General features: G+C 34.1%; 1 protein-coding gene across 13 annotated transcripts in view; it reads left to right on the plus strand.

Annotated features, from left to right (window-relative positions):
- KIF21A (kinesin family member 21A) overlaps positions 1-20,119 on the plus strand; it is a 151,951-nt gene that overhangs the window by 92,414 nt on the left and 39,418 nt on the right. For 7 of the 13 annotated variants that reach the window (XM_004771830.3, XM_004771831.3, XM_045072916.1 and 4 more), the window contains exons 11-17: positions 2,483-2,686; positions 8,690-8,728; positions 13,218-13,308; positions 13,729-13,846; positions 14,237-14,425; positions 15,322-15,521; positions 16,658-16,765. In XM_004771830.3, the coding sequence (XP_004771887.1) occupies positions 2,483-2,686; positions 8,690-8,728; positions 13,218-13,308; positions 13,729-13,846; positions 14,237-14,425; positions 15,322-15,521; positions 16,658-16,765 (949 nt within the window). The remainder of the gene's footprint in view (positions 1-2,482; positions 2,687-8,689; positions 8,729-13,217; positions 13,309-13,728; positions 13,847-14,236; positions 14,426-15,321; positions 15,522-16,657; positions 16,766-20,119) is intronic. The other 6 variants (XM_004771833.3, XM_004771834.3, XM_013045493.2 and 3 more) reach the window with 1 other exon arrangement.

Genomic DNA, 20,119 nt, shown 5'->3' on the forward strand with positions numbered 1-20,119 from the left:
AAATATACCTCTTCAATGTTTATTCAATGCATACTTTAGCAATTGATATGGATATATATATTACTTTACTATCTTTTCTTTGAAATGTGACAAGATATTATGAGCATTTTTAAATGTTATTAAGTATTTTTCTAACATAATTTTTGCAGATCCCATGTGATACTATCTCATAGTTGTAACTGTTTCATTTAACTAATCACTCACTGCTTGATAATTATATCATTTCCAACTTTTTGCAAAGAATAGTTATTATTCATTAGATATATTATCAGTCTGATGAATTTTAAATTTGTTATATCATTGATCCTCATAACAATCATAGGGAAATGTATATTTTCCTCTCATTCTACTGAAGAAAGAGTAGAGGCTTGTAAAGACTAATAACCCAAGATCAAGTGAGTGGCAGAGCTAAGATGCAAGCCTTCAGTCTGCTCCTTCCCAGGGAAGTTGGTATTCTTCCCCTAATGACTCACTGGTTGGTCTCCTGTTAAATGAAATGCAGGCGGCAGGGTGGATTGGTGAGTGGGAAGAGAAAGAGAGCCTTTAAAAAAGCCCAAAAAGCAATTTCTGCTAATGTATCTTCAGCTTTGTGGAGCTGATCCCTAAAGGTTTCAGCTTTTATCAGCACCAGCATTGAAGAACATGGAATATACCCCTTATGAAATTCAAACTTAAATCAGGTAATAAAAAAAGAACTTATCTGGTTATTATATAAATGAACCAGTACGAAACAGGTCATTATTGATAGCTAGTTTATTATATTTTTGTTTATTCTTGACATTCATTATTATGTACCCAGGCTATATTGAAAATATAGAAAAATGTGAAAAATGTGAATTTTGACTTTGAGGGTTTTTAGAAAAGATTTTATTTATGACAGAAAGAGAGATCACAAGTAGGCAGAGAGGCCAGCGGGGGTGAGGGGGGCGGGAAGCAGACTCCCCACTGAGCAGAGAGTCTGATGCGGGGGTCCTGATCCCAGGACCCTGAGATCATGATGTGAGCTGAAGGCAGAGGCTTAACCCAGGCGCTCCTGACTTTGAGTTTTTATAGTTAACCTGTGTTTTTATACTTAAGTTATGCTCTTGTTGAACAAAATGACAGCATTATATTCAGAAGCTTCTTTAAAATAATTTTGAAATAATTTAACCTGGAAGTTTGTACACAGCTACTTAAACATTTCAAATTACTCTAATTGTTATTCTGCTTACATATGATACCAGACATATAATAAAATAATTTCATTAAAGAGTATATAAGACCCTGACTTGAAACATATATTCACTGACTTATATACACTGTTTCTAGCTGATTCCAACAGTGTCATAAATAATTTTGGTAGTGAAAACAAAACAAAACAGAGCTGACTGCATCTTCTCAAGCTTATAAGGTGCAAATTAATCTAGCATCTTTCTCTGAAATACTTGGACATATGGCAGAAATTCTGTGCAATATAGTTTTGAGACAGATCTAATAAGGTAGTACTTTCTCCTTATGGCCCTGTCTCAATCACCCTTCTGCCAGATTGATCTTGGAAATCTATTATATTGAAGTAGGTAATTGTGTTCTTGATGATTTTAAATCAAGTAGAAATAAAAGGACTAGCCTACGGGACTCTGAATCCCTTTTTGTTTCAAGAGTCCCCTCTTTCAGAATCTCGTCATTCTATGTTTTTTGCACATTACTGACAGTACATACATTTTCCTCCTGTCATTATTAGGCCTGCTTGAGCAAACAAAAGAATGTTTTCAATTATTAAACTCAGGTTTCCTTGGAGATACCATCTTTTCCCACGCCATGCTTGGGAGCCAGATGTCTTTTGGCCAGTTAGGGGCAAGTTTAACTAACTATTCCTTACAAAGATTTGGAAATGCTATTATAGCATGATGAATGAAGCACTGAAAGAAAGGGGACCATGCTGCTTGTAGATTTTAAGTTTAAATGATGGGTTTGCAAAGCAACATCAGTAATGCCTACTGGCCAGAATGCAACTAATCTAATTACCCATTGGCACTTCTGAGCACTAAAAATGTGATTTCAAATTTATAATTATTTAATCAGAGAATTTAAAAAATCCTAAACATTAATGATTGTGAGCCTGTTTATTTAACAACAACAACAACAACAACAATCCTACCTTGTAGCAACATTGAGATACATTTTGAATAACCTTTTGGCATACGAAACAATATATTTAAAATGTTCCCTATTTACTGCTAGAGTAGTCAGACTGTAGAGACAGAAAGTATCATGGTGGTTGCTAGGAGGGAGATGAGTTCATATTTAATGGGTGCAGAATTTTAGTAGGAGAAAATGAAAAATTTCTGGAGGTGGACGGTGGCTGTGGTTACACAATAGTCTGGATCTACATTGTGGTGCCGAGTTAATATGCTTAAAAATGGTTAGGGTGGTAAATTGTATGCTATAAATTATTTTCTGTAATAAAAAATGTTTCCTGTTTAAACATATTTTTATTCACTAGGGCAAAGTTATTAGAAAGTGAAGCAGTGAATGAGAACCTTCGAAAAAACCTGACAAGAGCCACAGCAAGATCACCGTATTTCAGTGGATCATCAGCTTTTTCTCCTACTATACTGTCCTCAGACAAAGAGACCATTGAAATTATAGATCTAGCTAAGAAAGACTTAGAGAAGCTGAAAAGGAAAGAAAAGAAGAAGAAAAAAAGGTAGTGTTATGAAGTCACTGCTATATGAATCCTTGTTTTTCTTTCTTTGCAGGATATGTTAATTTGCAATTACAGTGAGTATACATAGTTTCACGGTATATTAAAAAGGAAAATGCCATTTAAATTAGCTGAAAATTATAATGATATATGTTTACTGGTTTATCTCTACTAGTATATAGGAAAAATAAGTTAATTGTAATAATGTGGTAGATTTTATTTAGACTATGACAAGGTAAAATTAGTATTTGAAATTATTTTACTATTTTTCAAATAGCTGCTTTTGCATTCCATTCATCTTTTCTGCAAAGCTTGCTCTACCATTACAACTCACTGTTTTCATTTCTTTCCCATTTTCTAATGCAATTAAGTAGTCTCATGAATATAATCTGATTCCTGTCTAGATTAGTTTAACTAAAGGCTAAACTAATCCATCAGACTGTCATTTAATGTCATTTGGTCTCTTCAGTATTTTCTGCAGGGCTTCCAATTTGATTATGTCAGAGTTATTTATGTTATTTTAGGCTTTTTGAATCAACAAGGAGTTATTCAGCTTTTCACCACTGTTCTAGGCTTTCTTTTTCTTGCATCCTGATAATATCTTCTTCTAAAATCAACTGGGTGCCAAGAAGAAGAAAATAAAAATTTGACCACTTTTAATGTGTGAGTGGTTAAATATTCACAAATTCTTTACATGTCTACCTACTGATTCTGTGGTGCAGTCACAATAGTTACTAAATATATTTTGAACATGCCAGTCAAATTAATTTTAAGCGTTTTGGCTAGATATTCAAAAGGGGGCACAGCTGTCAAATGGTTTGTTGCAGGAAGCTTGCTTTGTAGAATTATTATTGCCATTTAGTCTACCTGCTGCTTTGCTCAGTTTATTTAGAAGTTTATGTAGGCAACCAGGCATTTCTTCCTTGAACAGTCCAGTTGACTTATGTAACTGGAGGTTTAAATTTTTCAAGTTAATTCTGCTGTGTGTCCTTGAGTTAAGAAGGAAAGATCAGAATAATTAAAACAAGGAGTTACACATTTATGGTTAGGAGGCATTGCAACTGAAATTGCATTCTTCAGATACTAGTGTCTTAATAGGTGATTTTCATGGATGGCTGATTATGGCAGCAGTAAGATATGTAATGATTAGCTTTTATGCAGAGTAGTTAACATTGAAACAGTGGTCACAGAATTATATGTGATCCAACATACTGCTTGAATGAAAATGAGACTTTTGCACATGACTTAACTATTCTCTTATAATATTAGTTTTGTAGTTGGTCAAAATACCAGGCAGTGTGACTTGTTTTTAAAGGTCTTGGTTTTGTTCATGAATAGTAAGTATAAGAAAGGGTATATTTCTCAAGGTCATGAAGTGATTCTGCTGTTTCATTTTGAGGTAAATTTAGAGATGTTATCATAATCACCTGTTTGGCCTGAATAATGAATAAAGGGTAACCTAGAATGTTTTGACATTTTTTTTTTAAGATTTTATTTATTTATTTGACACACAGAGATCACAAGTAGGCAGAGAAGCAGGCAGAGAGAGGAGGATGCAGGCTCCCTGCTGAGCAGAGAGCCAGATGTGGGGATGCAGGGATCGATCCCATGACCTGGGGATCATGACCTGAGCCAAAGGCAGAGGCTTTAATCCAGGCGTCCCTGTTTTGACATTTTTATAGTGAGCTTAGGTATCCTAAAATAATACTTCTGATGGAGGTTATTTTTGTGACAATGCAGGGAGAGAAGCATTTTGTTTGGTAAATGGTACTAAAGGGAAAATATATTATTATTAACATTTGTCCCTGGTGCTTTTTTAAAGTAAAAAAATTAAATAGCTGTCATTTCAAAGTGAAAAATTGACTATTTCAGTGATTATGTTGGATGTAATAATTGTTATGAAAGGGGCGCCTGGGTGGCTCAGTTCAGCTCAGGTCATGATCGTGGAGTCCCAGGATCGAGTCCCACATCAGGCTCCCAGCTCCATGGGAAGTCTGCTTCTCCCTCTGACCTCCTCACTTATGTTCTCTCTCAATGTCTCTCTCTCAAATAAATAAATAAAATCTTAAAAAAAAAATAATTGTTATGATAAAAAATAATAGATGTTAATGCTAGGAAGACCTTACTAAACAACTGTATTTAAACATAAGAACCCAAGTGAAAAAAGTTATTTTTTAAGAAAAAAATGATATGAAATAATGAAGAAAAAACCAAACTAGATAAATTTAGAGATATTACCTTAGCCATCTTGAAAAAAGTCAGTGATAGTCTAAAATGAGAAAAATTAATGCTTCCTAAAAATTAATAATCATATACAATACTTTAAATCATACTTTCTTAGCATTTTCACCTACATGCTATATCATGTCTTTGTAGAATTGAAACCTATATAATATAGTGTGAACCTGGAAAAAAAATTTGTTTGGTGCCATAAACTGCACGAAAGCCTTTAGAACCAGTTTATGAGTTATACTCCATACATATTCCATATGTAAATTTGTAGAATTTAATACAATTTTTCTTACCGCATTCTAGTCAAACCTTGTTATGGATTTAAACATGAGAACCAATACTGTTCCACTCAGCTTGATTAAAGCATTTCTTTAATCATTGTCAACTTTTTGCTGTAGATCCTAATAACTTTCAGACTGGATGTAATGTAAATTCCTATTTTAAAAATGTAAGTAAGCTGTCATGTTAGCCAAAGGGTTTGCTACCCTCACTTATGTTGAAGCAAACAGATAACAAAGAGTTCCACAAGTATTTTGAGTAACTGCAGTTTGTCTGTTCTTCCCCTGGAACTCTTTGGAGGCAAGAGCTCCTGTTTAGGTACACTGATTCTTGTTGAGTTGTTTTATAGCCCTTGTTTTTATTTATTTTATTCATCAGAGAGGGCATTGCAAAATTTGGGTTTTGCCTCAACCTTACATACACAGTAAATTCATTTAAAAAATTCTTCGGAAAAAAGATAAGAAAAAATTGTCTCTGGAAAATATTACAAATATATATTGTCCAGGTTTCCCAACTGACTCATATGAAATGATTTTTTTTTTCTCTCATTTTGTAGTGTGGTAAGAGCAATTCAAAAGGGAAGAGGAAAAGGAAAAAAGGGAAAAGAAACTCTTTCATGGGTGTAACCAGCCTTCAGGGAGAAGTGTGAATTTCTGCCTTAGGCATCCTTTTCATTCCGTCTTTTGACCCCCTATGTCCTTATGCCTGTTATGGTCCATTCCTCTATGTCCTTATGCCTGTTATGGTCCATTCCTCCCCTGGGAGGTCAGTTCTCATGTAATTCACCCTATTCCAAAGTATTCCTGATTTCAAAATCATCTACTTCCCTTTTTTTTTCTCTCTTTAAATTCAAATTTGGGACTAAAACCATCTATGGCTTAAGGAATCCATGCTATATATATCCACATTATAACTTAAAACCAATAACCCTCCTTTCTAAGGATGTTTGTAATTTTGAAAGAGGAAGCATTAATTCAAATACTGATCAACAGCACCCTTATGAAGGAAAAAAAAAATCAAGTTATGGAGGAAAGATATTTACCTACTTATGGCTGAGAGTTTCCAAGATGAATCTGGGGTTTCACTTTTGGGTTCAGATTTCCTAAGCTGTCCTCATTCTCATAGTTGCTTGCATTCCTCTCTACTAAAGCCACAAATTAGAAGCTCCATTTCTTTTAATTTACTTTGTTTTGTGTTTGTTAGTTTTTGGCTGTAGTGGTTACGAGGCCTCTAACAAAGTAAGCGTTGGTAGCAAGAGTATCAAGTGGGTCATTTTTATGTTAGAAACTGCTTTTATGTTCAAGAAGGGCATTCATAATTACATGAAAGTTGAAACTTTTTCTGCATCAGAGTCTTTATCAGAGCTACAAAAATTAGTTAATGTGTGGGGGTTTAAGGTTTATTCTTCTTCTTGTCTGTGCTTATTTTCTACTGAGTTGTAAAATCATCCATAGTTTTAGATAGGAAAATAGGGGAGTATAACAAAATAAAGTGGAATAATTGAAGAGGCCATATTACCTTTTTTTTAGTAACAGAAATATTAAAATTGTTGGCAAGATTTGTCATTCTCTCTCCTCTGTATAGGAGAGGCATCCTTTCTCCATGTAATGGAACTAAATGGAATGAAAACTTTAAGTTATGGGAAAGTATCAGGTTATTAGTGTTTTTTTTTTTTCCCCTGCCATCACTGTCTTTGAACTACTTGTTGCAATGTTGTTTAGAGAAACAACTGAAAATTCATCTAACGCTTATCTGCTTATTAGCTTATATCATCCATATGTTTTTGTTTTTCTTTTAAAGATTTTATTTATTTATTTGACAGACAGAAATCACAAGTAGGCAGAGAGGCAGGCAGAGAGAGAAGAGGAAGCAAGCTCCCTGCTGAGGAGATGCTGGGCTCGATCCCAGGACCCTGGTGGGATTATGACCTGAGTTGAAGGCAGAGGCTTTAACCCACTGAGCCACCCAGGTGCCCCTCATCCATATGTTTTAATAGAGCTCTCTTGTGTTAGATAAACAAAAACTCTGCATATCGGACATAGAAAATTTGGGCTATTTACCAGGGAACCATATCCTTTGAGCTACTGTAGCTCATTTTCATTAGTGTAAGCCTAGATTAGGCATTACTCCCCATGTTTTTGGATATCTAGCTTTAAATGACTTGAATTATAAAAAACGTTACTCATTCATCAGACTGCATTATACTTGTGTTTAGTGGTGTCAGGTTGAAACTCTAGAAACACATAGATTTCTTAGGTGATGGCTTTGTTTTTCTTTTTCTAGCCATTATACTGGACCTTTTGATCCCTGGTGAAGATCACTCTAGAATTTTTTTTCCCCAGAAAGATTGCTAGTCTCTTCTTGGAATAGCAATATATAAGTTGATTAGGAAAAACAATTGCAGGCCAATAAATAAAAATTACATGCAAGCCCAAGAAAATAACGGGCTTAAAATAATTTATGCTTAAGACCCAATCTCTTCATTTAAAAATATTGATGATTCTGAAAAATATTTATGGAATTCTGGTCAGAAATGTGCTCTATCAAGATTGCTATATGCTTAATTGGAGCCTAGCACATCTGTCTTTTTGTTTATATGACAAATATTGGTATTCAGTACATCCATTGAGTAAAGATGCCCAATTCTGTGTATTGAATATTGTTTCAATTATACTTCAAAGTCTTTAAGTATATATCTTTAGTTTTTCTTATATATTTCTGGTTGAAGATCAATCTTACTAATGGAAAGTACTGCATTTCCCATTTTATTGCCCCCTTTACCTTAGACCTTTTAATAATTTCTAATTATTAGTACAGTGATATTATGAGATTTTATTTTCAATTAATAAAATTACAGTTTTCACTGATATCATAACAACCATACTCATTTGATTGTAATACCATTTCATATATAATTTTGAAATAGAACATTTTTTTTTAGATTTAGTGATGTTCACATGTAGTGTATTAAGAATAAAAAACAAGTTTTAAAGGTAGCATTCTAGTATGTAGTATTAATGGTATTTTCATGTTATGGTATAAAGGCATTACTTTTTGACATTCTTTTGATGATGCCATAAAAATATCTTTTGGGAAGGCTTAAAAGGAAGAAGATATCATTGAAAGTGGTCTTTTTGGGGAAACTGAGAAGGTGGAAACATTTCAGATTTTAAAAAGTAATGGCATCCAAACACTCTTACTACTGATCAAGTTATATAAACTAAGACTCTACATTTTACTGCTAAATAATTTCAACTGAAAGTCTATATACTCTTCTTAGATATATAATGCTGCTTGTTTTTCTACTTACTTTTTGTTCATACAAAATGTATTGCCTTTTTACTGTGTATTGTCCTTTGATGATATCTTTTAAAATTTATTTTAAAGTCTTCAAGCTCATGTATCATTTTTACCTTCTTATCACTTTCGCTTTTTACTGTCTGGTTTGTCCTTCATTGGCTTGGCCTTCCAATACTGTGCCTCGTGATTTTGAAGGCTACAGAAACTTGAGGAAAGCAATCGAGAAGAAAGAAGGTTGGAATATTTCCCAGGTTTTTTATTAAAATGTCATTTAAATATTTAGTTGCCATTCACAAAGAAATGTGTTATAGAATTATAGATTGTTTCAGACTAGATTAGCTTGGTGCTCCTAAAATTAATGATGATTTTACAAAATTGACAAGTACATCAAATATATTTCCAGAAACTACTTTTACAGAATAAAATGCTCACTGTTATTTGGATTAAAATTCATGTGATTTTTGAATAAACTATCATAGTTATGATAGTGAATTCCCTTTTTTAGGCAAAAAAATGACCCTTCAAAACCCACCATTGACTTTCAGGATGTATCTTTCAAAAACTTGTGAACAGTGGGAATTTTTAATTGGGTGGGAACTGAGATTTTGTCATAACCCATGCTAAATCGCAGGTGGGTTTTTCTCCTCTCTTCCTTATTTGGTGTAATATTTGCAATATTATATTTGCAATGCAAATGTATTTGTATATATAAATATTTGTAATAGTTTTTGGAAAGCAACATTAAATAGCAACAAACCAATAGGAAACTGTGGCCTTATTACAGATAAGATTTACAAGACATTTTTTTAAAAAGATTTTATTTATTTATTTGTCAGATAGAAGTCACAAGTAGGCAGAGAGGCAGGCAGAGGTTGGGGGAAGGGGGGGAAACAGACTCCCTGCTGAGCAGAGAGCCAGATGTGGGGCTCCATCCCAGGACCCTGGGGTCATGCATGACCTGAGCTGAAGGCAGAGGCTCAATCCACTGAGCCACCCAGATACCCCTTAAAAGACATTTTTAAGGTTGGATTAGAAATATAATTGTTGCTATTAAAATGTATTTGAGGTGAGTGTCAGAAACAGGTTATTTTCTTTTTTTCACTTAAAATTTAGAAGCACGTTTTTGAAGTCTCCATATAATCAATATTTGCATTTTAGTCATTCAGAATTAGAGTTATTTAAACCAGGATTAAGTGGTATTTTACTTCTCATCAGGACTTCTCCTCATAGATTTTTCTAAATAAGCCCCCAGATTATATAATCAAAAGGATTAAGAAAATAATATTTAAATATTTTAGAAGCACCACTTTAGAAATTTCAACTCTTACTTAAAATAAGCTTTTTGGGAACTTTCACTATGTAGTAATTAGTTACAGTAATAACATTTTAAATATGAAAGCTTAAAAATTATATTTTCTTAAAATGATTTAATAATTTACATTCCATAATTATATTCCACACATTCTATAGTAGTCTATAGTATCTGTAATTTTATTCTATAATTCTATAACTTATTTAAAGTATTCTACAATGAGAATGTAATTCTAATTATCTGTAAGTTGCACCGGAACTCATCTAACTAGTATATATTTAGGACATTATATTTATCATAAGAATTATAGCATTAAAAATGTGAGATTTCTTCTATTTCAGAAGGTCAAAATAAAATACAGAGTTAAAATAATCTATGGAAGCATCCTTCCACCTTAACATTTTCAAGTCCTTTAACTGTCTTCAGTGAGTAAGGTTTGCTTCCAGTTTTTATATCATCCCCTAGAGGACAGCAAAAGCAGAGCAGTTTTATGTCCCTGGATAGGGATTTTTGAACATGAATATGCATACAGATCACCTGAGTGGTCTTATAAAATGAAGATTCCGATTCAGCAAAACTGAGGTGGAGTCCAAGATTTTGCTTATCTAGCTTCGGGGTAATACCAATGCTTCCATGTCTGTGAACTGAACTTTAAGTGTAAGATTCTAGAATACCTCCCTGGTAGTCAAGACACTTGGTTCTAGTACTCTTGAGTGGATTAACTTCCCCAGGCCAGTTTCTTTTTAGGTTTTCACCAAAAATGTTGACATTGGTAGTCAAATGTCAAAGGGGTTAAACCACATGATCAGTAGTGTTCCTTCCAGCTCCAAGATTTTGATTCTTTGTAGCGTGCAAATGTAAATATCTTTCATTGCTGCTTAGTTATTTTAGATATCAATTTGTCTCACTTTATTGAGAACTTGAATGTTTGAGATACAATTATTATAAAGTATCAACTTGTATTTTTTTTAAAGATTATTTATTTATTTATTTGACAGACAGAGATTACAAATAGGCAGAGAGGCAGGCAGGGAGAGAGGAGGAAGCAGGCTCCCCACCGAGCAGAGAGCCCGATGCGGGGCTCGATCCCAGAACCTTGAGATCACGACCTGAGCTGAAGGCAGAAGCTTTAACCCACTGAGCCACCCAGGCACCCCTCAACTTGTATTTTTAAAAGCTTCAGTCTTAAGTGATTTATAAAGGGAAATTAATGTAAAGTTACAACTGTTGATCTTTCTACATCAGAATTGGCATGAACAGTTTCTAATACATGAGTTAACTTTATATATAGGTGAAAAGTAACATTTGCTGGATACTGGTGACTTGGAGAAAGTAGGAGGGTTAGAATAAAGTGGTTATTTAGCTCTAAACCAGAGTGAGAGGGAATTTGGGCTGGAGCTTAAATAATGAAGCAATCAACAATAACAAAAATTGTGTGCTGCAACAGTTTACAGAAAAAGACTACATAGGGGAAAGACTGGGGAATACTGATGGGGAATATCTTTCCAAACATATTCACCTGTCTTAGCCTTAACCTTAGTCCTAACCTCAAGTATAGTCTGTTTGAGTGCCCAGTACCGTCCTTTGAGTGGGATGATGGGTGAAGGGAATTTCTTTTTAGAGTTGCAGTTGGAACTGCATGATGGAAATCAACAGCCTTAGTATAACACAAGTGATGTAAGAGAGGCATTCAGTATAATCAAAAATTTTCTCTAACAAAATGAGTTAACAACAATCATGCAGCCCTGTTAGAATTTTCTTGATTTCTTTCCAGTTAAGATTGTTTTATTGGTATTGCTACTAGTTGTTCCTTCTCACTCTAGAGATAGCCATCTTCTATGCATCTTTATGCATCTTTCAGCCTGCGCCAATAGATTCCAACATAATTCGTGCATGAGACCCATAGAGGTGACAAACAGATGCTCATGCACAGTCATAGAGATTAGTGTATTTAATAAACAGTTACTGAACATTTATTATGTACATCCCCTGGGTACTGGGGACATAATGCTGAGTCAAACAGGCATGATCCCTGCCCTCTTAAGGATTACAGTTTAGTAGGAAAGACAGAAATTAAAGAAATAATGACAAAAAGAGCATGAATTAAGAATTCTGAAAAGTGCTTAAAAGGGAAAAATATTTTTATTGTTCTGAGTACAAAAGTATCTGTGAGAACTGGGACCTAGGGTTAAGCATTACAGTTTAATAATAACAGAACTTAAATAAGATTAAAATTTTATCCTAGAAACTCAAAACAAGTCTAGGTTTTAAGGCAGTTTTTGAAAGAAATGATAGCTGTTATAAAAGTATTTAGATAAAGTCTTTAAGCTCTTTGTACGAGGATTTTATTTGGAGAATATCTGAGTTTTTTTTTTTTTTTTTTTTTTTTTTTATCCTTGATGATTTCAAAATGTTAACAGTGGCATAAGAAGAAATCTTTCACATATAGATTTATTTGAAGTTCACTTTCTTAATATTATTTAGTATGATTGAATGTATGAGTCTAGTGAGCAGATGCCTAACTTCTGTGCATAGTTGATCATGATTGCTGGACCCTAAAAGAGTCACAGTGAATTAAGTGTGAAAGACTTTGCTTGCTGTACTGTGCACTGTCTTCTTCTCAAGACCACTGGGGCTGAGTTAGGTTGGCTATAAGCATTACCTGACATCAGTATGTGGTTAGAGCTATTAGTACCAGATGATAGAATAGGAGGCTTCTATTTGGTATGGCCAATCTTGGGGCAGATCCTGAAATTTCCTATTCAGTCAAAGGTCAGGTTGAACCTGAGACAGTTTTGATGTGCCAAGACCCTTTTCTGTGAGAACAGTTTAAGAAAAGTCCTGTGTCATAGGTATGGCCTAGGAAAAAAGCCTGTGCTATTACTAGATAAGATCTAACCACTATAATGGATACAGCCAGTGTAGACAAACTTACTGTGAGCAGATTTATCCTGGATCTCTAAATTTATCCTTAAATGTATTAGGACATCAATTAAATTTCAAATTCTGTATCTTTATATTTAAGATGGGAAAAGCCATATATTTAGATGAGAAAAGAAAAACGTGATTTCCTTTGAATTTAAATCACCTATGTTCTAGTTAATTGGCTGTCACTGTGACTAGTTCAGAGCTATTTCATCAGATCTCATGCCCTAAAGTATAATCTATTTTTCAGTGTTTCTAGAAAATAAGCTGTTCTCCAATTATATAATTCACTATTGTTTGAATGGCAATTTCTGTTTTCCTTTGACGCATCAGACATAACTTTGCTCAGTCAAATGATAAACTCTTAGTTTGTTTTCACAAATAATTGATGATTTTTAAGATCATCAATTTTTAAGATTTGGGAGACAAAAGTGAAAAATTTTCCTATTTTAATACTGTACCCTTTATGTTCCCTTTTTTTTAAAGTGTGGCTGGTAAAGAGGATAATACAGATACTGATCAAGAGAAGAAAGAAGAAAAAGGTATTACAGAAAGAGAAAACAACGAATTAGAAGTGGTAAGTATGACTACATTTCAGTGCCTGAATTTAGCTTGCTTATGGTTGCTGGTAACTATACTAGCTTTTATATGTAGAAAAGACAAATGATTATCATGCATCCATTTTAAACTAGGTGCTTGAGGACTTCTTTTCTTCAGAAATAGGAACTATAAAATACTAGCAACTCTCAATCTTGTACAATGCAAAAGCCTTGTGTGTGTGTGTGGGGAGGGTAGAATACTAGGATGGATGAAGTACTATTTTATTTATTTAAGATAAAATTATGTAAAAACCCTAAAATTGTGGAATGATTTTTGTACTTGATGAAAGGTGAAATTTATGTACTTCTGTATTTAGTACTCCAGCAATCTCTCTTAATGAAGTAATCAGTTTATTTTGTTAATATTGTGCTATTAATGGTCATAAATTACATTTTAGGAAGAGAGTCAAGAAGTGAGTGATCACGAGGAAGAAGAGGAGGAGGAGGAAGAGGAAGAAGATGACATTGAAGGGGGTGAAAGCTCCGATGAATCAGATTCCGAATCAGATGAGAAAGGTACTTGCGGTTCAGTACAAGGGCAAAAATTAATTTGGGCAATTTTTTAAAAATATGGGCAGGCAACATTCTCCATTTCCTTCTTGATGAGGGCAGCTTTTAGAACTGCCGCCTTGTGTATCCCCTCCCTGCCTCATGTTTCTGCCCCTCCTGGAATTAGTCCTTGTGTGATTTCCATTCTTAGCACAAATAGTGTCTGTTGTCACTGATCAATGTGAACAGTCTATCTTGTTTACCTCTTTTTTAGCTTTTGGTTTATCTAGGACATTTTCTTTATAGCTGCTAAGTGAATACCTGGGTATAGATGATCGTTTTCATACTTTTGCTTGCAAGTTAGAATTATGATATTGTGGTCTATTACAGTGTGTTTATTTTTTCTTTTATAAATAGCCAATTATCAAGCAGACTTAGCAAACATTACTTGTGAAATTGCAATCAAGCAGAAGCTGATTGATGAACTAGAGAACAGCCAGAAAAGACTGCAGACACTGAAAAAGCAATATGAGGAGAAGTTAATGATGCTACAACATAAAATTCGGGACACTCAGCTTGAGAGAGACCAGGTGCTGCAGAACTTAGGTAAGAATTACATTTACTTCTAATTAAAGTTCCAACTAAATTGCAAAAATGGGTTTTTATCGTGTCTGCCTTTAGAGGAAAGAAATTGCATTAGAAGCCACATTATATGTGAGTTTGTCTCATTATGTCAAATATTGCTTATTTTTTCATTCTGGTACCTGTCTAGGTTATTTAATTATTTTGTGCAAAGTTGTGGCTAATTGTTTTTACTATCTTGATTTATGCTGGGAATATTTTTTAAATTAAGAAAAAACAAAACAAAACAAAACTTAAGGGCACCTGGGTGGCTCAGTGGGTTAAGCCTCTGCCTTTGGCTCAGGTTATGATCTCAGGGTCCTTTGGTCGAGGCCTGGAGGCTGTCTGCTCAGCAGGGAGCCTGCTTCTCCCTCTCTGCCTGCCTCTCTGCCTACTTTTGATCTCTCTCTCTGTCAAATAGATAAGTAAAATCTTTAAAAAAAAAAAATCTTTAAAAAAAAAAAAACTTAAGGGGCGCCTGGGTGGCTCAGTGGGTTGGGCTGCTGCCTTCGGCTCGGGTCGTGATCTCAGGGTCCTGGGATCAAGTCCCACATCGGGCTCTCTGCTCCGTGGGGAGCCTGCTTCCCTCTCTCTCTCTCTCTCTCTCTCTGCCAGCCTCTCTACCTACCTGTGATCTCTCTCTGTCAAATAAATAAATAAAATATTTAAAACAAAAACAAAAACAAAACAAAACAAAAAAAACTTAAATAATTGTTAAACAAGCTGAGAGTAGCTAATAAAAGAGAGTGATTCACAGATGCCCTGGCCTCCTGAGGTTTGTGTTAGGAAGGTAGTTTTTCTCTGAGCTCATGAATTGTAAATCTACAAAATGAGAATCTGTATCTCATAGAAATAAATACAAATACCCTTTGGTCGTTTAGGTTCAGTGGAATCTTACTCAGAAGAAAAGGCAAAAAAAGTTAGGTCTGAATATGAAAAGAAACTTCAAGCCATGAATAAAGAACTACAAAGACTTCAGACAGCCCAAAAAGAGCATGCAAGACTGCTTAAAAACCAGTCTCAATATGAAAAACAATTGAAGAAATTGCAGCAGGATGTGATGGAAATGAAAAAAACAAAGGTATTGATTATATTTTGCATTAAAGTCTGATGTTGAGGATATTTGTGTCATTTGGGACAAAAAAATTATTGTGGTTCTTTCCATATTCAATAAAAGGTAACCCAGTCTTACAAATAATGCATTTTCTTTTGGCAATTAGAAGTTGTTTCCTATACTCATCCATTGTCAAAGCCTTTCTTTATAGTAGCTGAAAATCATGTCAAAAACAGGGCTTCTTTGACTGATAGATATAGCTCTCTTCCTGAAACACATAATATATCTTGAACATGCAAAAATTTATTGATAATTACATAATGAGCACTATATTTCTATTTAAGATATTAAACATTACAGTATACACAAAACTTCCTATGTATGAAGTTTTGCCCCCAGAGGTAACTACTGTCTTTGCCTCCAGAGGTAACAACTAACTTGAATTTAGTGTTTATCCTTCCCATACACAGAAAAGTATAAATTGTCTTCTTGACAAAAGAGAGTATGTGAATCCTTATCTGTTCTGTGTTTTTGTTGTGGGATTAATTATTCTTATTAACATTTGGTATGACAATCAATGTCAAATAGCAAATGTGAAATAGCAAATGTGAAAATGATTTAGGAAATTTTAGATCATAATGTGTCTTTGCTGATGACTGCAATAGCTAAAATTATTAGGTGCTTACTATATGCCAGACATTGTTATTAGCACTCTACAGGTATTACTCAATAAATTGTCATGATAGTCCAATAATGCCATAGAGTTGTTATCTCTATTTTTATATATGACAAATGAAAACTTAGAGAGGTTAAGTAATTTTTTCAAGGTCATATAGCTACTGGTAATAAGTACTAAAAATTCCTTCAAGTTACAGAACAATTGAACACTGAATATAAAATGGATACAGCACTAAGCAATTGATAGAAACGTATTAGAAAAGTATTAGAAATAGAAATGTTTCTATTTCTAATTAGAAATTTTAAGTAGAATTTCTAATTCTATTTCTATGATCAGCATTGACCATTTAAAATGTGCATCAAAGCTCCATTTTTTTCCTTGTTAAGTATTCAGAATTCTAACTGCTTATTTCCATATGTGTGATTAATTTAACGAATGTTGTGATAGGAAAACTCCAATAGATGTATTTACCTAATTTTTTTAGGTTCGGCTAATGAAACAAATGAAAGAAGAACAAGAAAAAGCCAGATTGACAGAGTCTAGAAGAAACAGAGAGATTGCTCAGTTGAAAAAAGATCAACGTAAAAGAGATGTGAGTGGATTTAACTTTCAGTTACATACAAATATTGTACATTGAACAAGCTTGTTTAGTAAGTGGAAGAAAATTTTCTGATAACTGTAACTATTAAGGGCAGGATAAGGATCATAAGCAAGCATTAATTTTAAATATGGCATTTATTATAATATTTGGATTATAGTAACTCAATATACAAGGTCGTAAAAACTCTATAATATTATTATAAGTTTTATTAGAGGCTTGCTTATTTCCTAGATGATGAGATGCAAGAAAATGGCAAAGAATAATTGATGATCTCTAAGGAGATCAGGGAACTACTTGCAGTATTATGTAAAATAGTGGTTTTAGGATGGTTCCAGACAGTTTCACCACTAGAGATTCTTAGCAATCTTCCTGGAATAATAACCCACTTTCACTGAGGCAGCTTTACTAAGAGCTATAGAAGTTTTCACATTCTTTGACTTAAGAATCCTACTTCTCCCATGAACTTTGAATAAGAAAATGATCCAAAATCAGAAAATTTGTTATGTTTTAAAATCTTTACTTTAGGGTTGTTTGTAATAGTGAAAAATGTAAAAATAATCAAGATGCTTGATAGTAAGGGGAATGGTTAATTATCGTCTATCTCATTTAATAAGTTATTATTCAGCCATTAAAGATTAGGATTTGGAAACTGCATAGTAAAATGAAAAATGACTGTGATTTAACATTAAGTGTAAAGTAGCATTTATTTTTATTTTTATTCTTATTTTTTTAAAGATTTTATTTATTTGACAGAGATCACAAGTAGGCAGAGATGCAGGAAGAAGCAGACTCCCTGCTGAGCAGAGAGCCCGTTGCGGGGCTCAATCCCAGGACCCTGGGATCATGACCTGAGCCGAAGGCAGAGGCTTTAACCCACTGAGCCACCCAGGCGCCCCAGTAGCATTTTTTTTTTAAAAGAATTTATTTATTTATTTGAGACAGAGAAGAACATGAGTAGGATGGAGAGGCGCAGAGATAGAGGGAGAAGCAGACTCCCTGCTGTGCAGTGAGCCCGATGCGGGGCTTCATCCCAGAACCCTGAGATCATGGCCTGAGCCAAAGGCAGATGCTTAACTGACTCAGCCATGCAGGCACCCCATAAAGTAGCATTTCATATATGCATGCTTGATTAAAATGAGGGAAAAAGTTTTAAGGATAAATACCAACTTGCTAACTATGTAATTGTGTTAAGGTTTTAGGTTATAGTTACTTTGTTTTTTCTTCTTTCCAAATTTCTGGCAAAATGGTTATTTATGATTTTTTTCCCTCAAAAGAAGAGGCCATAATGGTCTTTTCCCCATAGTTAGTTAGGTTTCAGTCTCTGTTCTTTTTTCTTGCTCAACTTGTTCTAAATCCTCCCTGTAGAAAATGTAAGCAAACAGCATATTTTAGAAAGTAGACATGTACTTTGGGAAGTAAAGAGAAAATTTAAGGAGCTAGAAGGGAATAATGAGAAAAATAGATTATTCTCATGAGATGACTGCTGTATTAAGGCTATGTTTCTTCCTTTTTTCCGATTTATAAAAATTGACATATTTGAACAAGCCATAAAATTCCCTCCTTTAAACTGTACAATTTAAGGATTTAGTATAGTCACAGAATTGTGCAAGGATTACCACTATTTTATTCCAGAATATTTTTTTATCACTCCAGAAAGAAGCTCCATACCCATTAGCAGTCACTCCCATTCTTCCCCCTCCCTGGCTACTGATAGCAATTCTACTATATTTTCTGTTTCTATGGATTTGCCCACTGTGGATGTTTTATATGAATGGAGTATACAATATATAGCCTTTTTTATCTGGTTTTTTAAATTTAGCATGATTTTTCAAGGTTCATCGACGATATTGCATGTACTGGTAGTTCATTCCTTTTTATGACTGTATGGATAGAGCACATTTTGTTTATCCATTCCTTAATTGGTAGATATTTGGGTTTTTTCCACTTTTTGACTGTTTATTTATTTATTTATTTATTTAGAAGCTCTTATTCAAATTCCAGTCCATTAACATACAGTATAATATTAGATTCAGGCATATAATACAGTGATTCAGCTGTCCCATACAATACCCAGGGCTCATCACAGCAAATGCCCTCCTTACTCCCATCACCTATTTCATAGATCGCCCCCACCCCAACCTCACCTGTGGTAACCATCAGTTTGTTCTCTGTAATTAAGAGTCTTTTTCTTAGTTTGCACCTGTCTTTTTTTCCCTTTGCTCATTTATTTTGTTTCTTAAATTCTACATATGACTCAGCCATAAGAAAGAATGAAATCTTGCCGTTTGCAATGATATGGGTAAAGCTGGAGAGTAAAGCTGGAGAGTATTATGCTAAATGAAACAAGTCAGAGAAAGACAAATACCTTATTTTGTTTTTAATCCAAACTTTTGGATGACAAGTATAACTTCCTTTCAATATTCACTACTTATTTCTTTGTAACTAACTCTTATGAGACATAGAGGTCAATATTGAACAACTAACTCCTGGGAGGGAATTTTGAATCTTATTCTACAACATAGGATCATATGTGATATAATATTCTGTTATAAAAATGTGAGGCTGGGGCGCCTGGGTGGCTCAGTGGGTTGGGCCGCTGCCTTCGGCTCAGGTCATGATCTCAGGGTCCTGGGATCGAGTCCCGCGTCAGGCTCTCTGCTCAGCGGGGAGCCTGCTTCCCTCTCTCTCTCTCTTCCTGCCTCTCTGCCTACTTGTGATCTCTGTCTGTCAAATAAATAAATAAAATCTTTAAAAAAAAAATGTGAGGCTGAATAATCACACACAAAGCTAACATTCAGACTCTTTTATCCTTTTACTTATTGCCTTGTGTGCATATTGAACCCTTCTCTTTATAAATTGTTTCATGTCATATTCATCTTTTAGCCCTTTGGATATTTGTACACCATACAAAGAATATGAATGAACTTGAGATTTGACTTAGAGTAGAAAAAATCTTAATATAGTAGTAACAAGTTTCAAACTATATGTTAATTTTAATTTTTGGTAGTTCATTCATTTAAAAAGATTTGTTAACTTTACCTCCATTCAATCATTGCTGTAGGCAATGACAATATGGGAGTGATAAGATAGAATCTGTTTCTCCCACAATTCTCATCTGATGACATAGGAATGACTTTACATAAACATGAGATGAATTACCTGTTTAAATTAGTGATGCAAAACATGAAAGGTTATTTGGTATATCACAGAATTTAAGTCCCAGAAGGCGTATTTGTGATTTAAGCCCAATTCCTAAGCCTTGCCCGGGGTCACAGAGTTGAATAAATGACAGAACTAGAATTAGGATCTCTGTTCTTTTTAAGCCCAAAATTGTTTCCTAAATTT

Source organism: Mustela putorius, unplaced genomic scaffold (assembly GCF_011764305.1).
Source record: "Mustela putorius furo isolate JIRA1106 unplaced genomic scaffold, ASM1176430v1.1 tig00537227_pilon_pilon_pilon, whole genome shotgun sequence".
NCBI lineage: Eukaryota > Metazoa > Chordata > Mammalia > Carnivora > Mustelidae > Mustela > Mustela putorius.